Here is a 4,163-nt window from a genome sequence, read left to right as displayed (position 1 = left end):
GCGACTCATCCACAGCACTTACGTTATTTCACGTATGGTTTGCCTCTATTTCATTAAACACTGAAGTGCATAGAAATCAAATGATTAAATAACTGGTTTATGACTAGATTTAAAAATCTAGTGAATTGACTACAAAATTTGAATCATCACCTCTACTAGAAGCACTGAACATGGCTTTATCTGATAGATCAAATTTCTTGTGGAAATACAAGTCTTCAACAAAATGGTATTACGTGATTCATTAATTTCCTGACACTCTCTTTCACGTCTTTGTTCCTGAGGCTGTAGATCAGAGGGTTCAGCATGGGAATCACCACCGTATAAAAGGCAGAACCTACTTTGACTATGAGCCATGAGTTTCTGGAGTTGGGTACGCAATAAAGGAACAGGACCGTCCCATGGAAAATGGTGATGGCGGTCAGATGAGAGGCACAAGTGGAGAAGGGTTTCTGGCGCCCAGCAGCAGAAGGCATCTTTATAATAGTGACAAAAATGGAAATATAAATAGTGAGGATAATTGCCAGGCTGCTCGCCTCACTGAATATGACGATGACAAAACAAAGCATCTGGCTGATGTGGGGGTCAGAGCAGGAGACAGAGACAATGGCCAAGTGCTCACAGACAAAATTATTGATAATGTTAGACCCAAAGAAGGATAATGCCAGGAGAAAATAGGTGAGTGTCAGGGAAGAGACTACCCCCCATGTATAGGGTCCGGCCACTAGTAATGCACAGAGCTTTGGGGACATGACTACTGTGTACAGTAGAGGCTTACAAATGGCCACAAATCGGTCATAGGCCATCACTGCCAACATGAAGATTTCGGCCGCTGCAAATATACAAGCGAAGAAGAATTGCAGGATGCATCCCAGGAAAGAGATGGTTCTGTCTTCCACAACCAAGTTCTCCAAGAGCTTGGGTGTGACTGTGGTGGAATAACAGAAATCAGCAAAGGACAAGTGACTAAGAAAGAAGTACATGGGGGTGTGGAGTTTGGGACTGACCCTGATGATGGTGACCATGCCCAGGTTCCCCAGCACAGTGACAGTGTAGATGACGAGGAACACCAGGAACAAGGGGACCTGGACCAGGTCAGGATATTCCGAGAAGCCCAAGGGGGTGAACGTGGCTGTGGCATTCTGATTTCCAGCTAGCATGACTGCTGTTGGAGAAAATCTGCAATAGTGATAATAAAAATAGTAACCATGACGATGACAATAGTGCACCTATATCACATTCACTGCGTTGCACACATTGTGCTCAAACTTTAAGATACGTGCATTTTGGTCTCTAAATAACACTCTGAATTGCAAAGCAAGTAACCTCGTGTTCTGAAAAAAAGAACCTGAGGCATATATAAGTTAAGGCACTTGCCTGAGGGGACACTGCTTCCTAGTGATGAATTAGCTTTTGGAGCTGATCAGGAGTGACAGATCTTGAATTAAGTTTGGGGTTAAATAGAAAACTTTTCCACAGTGTTGTAGGAAATGTGTTTTTCACAGCTCTGTCATTCTGAAGAGCTGTGATTCTTAATAGGATTAATATAAAAATGCATGTAAATTGAGAACTAGAGTCAATTTTAAAAGAACCAGGATGTTGTAAAGGCAGGAATATTTCGGTTGTTAAGTTGCTCAAATTGGAGATCATAGGAAAGGCAGAGTTTCTGAGTCACCACAAGAATTTTCAAGTTTTGAACTGACATATGGATGCTGAAGGAAATATAGTTCTGCATATCCTCAAGCTTTTTACTGATTCCAGTTTGATGCTGAAATAATTGCCTTCACGTTCTACAAACACTGAAGCAGACTGGTAAAATAATGAAGCTGTATTTATGACACGTGATACATTTACCCCAGTGTTTTCTTTCCTTTGTGTTTGTCGATTTTCTCAGTTTCACTAGTGCTCTGAACATGGCCTTCAAAATTCCTTGATCATTATCTTTTAACTTACTATTTTTAATCTGATAAATTTACTAGGAATGTTATAGCATTAAATACACACAGAATATCTGGATAGGAGAGTAACTTAAATTATGTTTTGCTCAAGTCTTCCACATTCCGTAAGTTTTCTCTATGGAGCTAGAGAACATGGTAATAAACACCAACCAACCGTACATTGTCACCCTCAAAATTTCTGGTGACAGGACCATTGATTCTGATTAAAGCTACATGTGATCTTGTTTTGAGTCATGCAATCTTTGTTATATTTGCTTACACTATTTTGAGAAAGCAAAATCATCTTGTCTTCACAAGTAGTTCATAATCCCAGAAATGTATTTAATCATTTAACAATAATTTAAAAAACAAGTTAGCAGATAACAAGCACATGTCTTAAATGTTCAGGTCAATAAGAGACTATCAGTATGACTCGCGTAAACCATTAGGTGCCATTTCAGTTTGGCCTGAGCTGGTTGAGATAGGAACTATTTTCTCCTTCATAGCCTTATGGTATTTTTGACACCCAAAAAATGTATTTTCTAAGGGAATGGGCAGGAAAGTGCAAAGAACTAATGACAGACCACATGATGAAAGAAGTGTGGGCTTGGAAACATAGATTTGATTCAGTTCCAGGCTTTGTCATTTACTGTGTGATTGCTGGTGAATTACTGGAATTTCCTGAGCCTCAATTTCTTTATCCATAGTAATGACACAATAATACATATTTCATAGCTGTGTAAGGAGAAAATTCGGAAATGATGTTAATGTACTTACTGCAGAGTCTGACAACTGTGGAGTCCAGAAGATGTAAGCTTTCCCGTTCTCATCTCTTTCAATTCTTGGTGCTATGACTAATTGGTACTATTTTTAAACCCTTAGATTATTTTTAAAAATCTAAGGAAGAGATCATGGTCCAAAATGGACAGCAACACACGTGCAGGTACAATTCAGGACACAAAAGGGCAGCTCAGCCATTTTCCCTGCCCTTCCTCGTGGCCCTGTTGGTATTAACTCACCAGGGACTGTCTTTCGATACGTTGTCTGTTTCCCCTTTGCTCTCTCATTATCACCTGACTCCTGGTGCTCTTTTCTGTCTAACCTCACGGTACCCAAGGCTCAGACAACTTCCCTGCAGGGCCGCTAGCCAGCACTGTGGGCGTGCCAATCTCTCCTTTCCTTGATGGCACTGTGGCTGCTATGACAGTCTTTTGACTCTGAAAACTTCGACTTCTCCCCATTAACTAATTTATCAAATTTAAAGTTCTCTGCTCAGTTTATCTAAACCCTCACCCTAGCTATATTTCCCAATTTTCAAACTTTTAAAAATTATGCCAGTGTTCTCAGCTTATAATGTATAATGCATGCTCACTTATCCTTCGGCTGATTTGATTTTTCTTCTCTTTTTCCTGGAATGGCCTCTTTTTCTTGAGTATTGATGCAGCAGTTGCAATATATAAGGCATTCAGTGAAAATTACCATCCTGAACAGAAACTGTCCCTTTCACTCCAGCAGCATTTTCCATACTCTTGGTATACCTGCAGATATCACCATCAGAAAAATTGAAAGTATATGATACATAGTGTCCACTATTACTTTATGCATGTTATTTTTATTTCTACACAATTTGGAAATGTTGAGGACATTCTCAGACATTATAATATCATTTAAAAAAATTCATTTTGGCTGTACTATGCTAGGCACATGGTGGATATTCTCAACGCAGAAGTCAGGACGACACCCCAGGGGAGGGAGAAGAGACTGAAGCTCAGCCTGCCACGTGAGCTTCAGGAAGAGGGACACAGGAGACAACATTAAGGCTGACCAAGAGTGATCCTTGCCTTAGCGGCAGGATCTTAATGCTTCCCGTATGAGTACAAGATAGATAACCCAACCTGGAACCAGCTCACCTGAAGATCCTGTTAACAGTCTCCAGGGAAGTGACCACTCAGAATTCAAACATCATGTAAAGCATTAAGAAGTTGGTCAACACAGCAGAAATCCACAAATAATGAAAATTAATGTGACTGGAATATATTTCTTTCTTGATATCCAGAAAAAAACTCAGAGAAAAGGAGAAAGAGAGAGACAAAGATTGGAAGCTGAATCTGACTCCTGTGAACAAAGTGCAGGGCTTATGTGTGACTCTGCGAGCTTGGGGGTTGAGACCCCAGAGAATATTTCCTGAACGATTGCTCTTCACATCACAAACTCAGAAATAAGATGGAA

At 40.2% G+C, this 4,163-nt stretch overlaps 1 protein-coding gene across 1 annotated transcript; it reads right to left on the bottom strand.

Moving 5' to 3' along the window:
- Positions 1 to 215: 215 nt before the first annotated feature.
- Positions 216 to 1,157, bottom strand: LOC102542164 (olfactory receptor 5D13-like). Its single transcript, XM_006214128.2, has one exon. It carries the CDS (start codon positions 1,155 to 1,157, stop codon positions 216 to 218), a length of 942 nt encoding a protein of 313 aa, XP_006214190.2.
- Positions 1,158 to 4,163: the final 3,006 nt, after the last annotated feature.

This window comes from Vicugna pacos, chromosome 10 (assembly GCF_048564905.1).
Source record: "Vicugna pacos chromosome 10, VicPac4, whole genome shotgun sequence".
Taxonomy (NCBI): domain Eukaryota; kingdom Metazoa; phylum Chordata; class Mammalia; order Artiodactyla; family Camelidae; genus Vicugna; species Vicugna pacos.
This window is presented reverse-complemented; position numbering and strand designations above follow the sequence as displayed.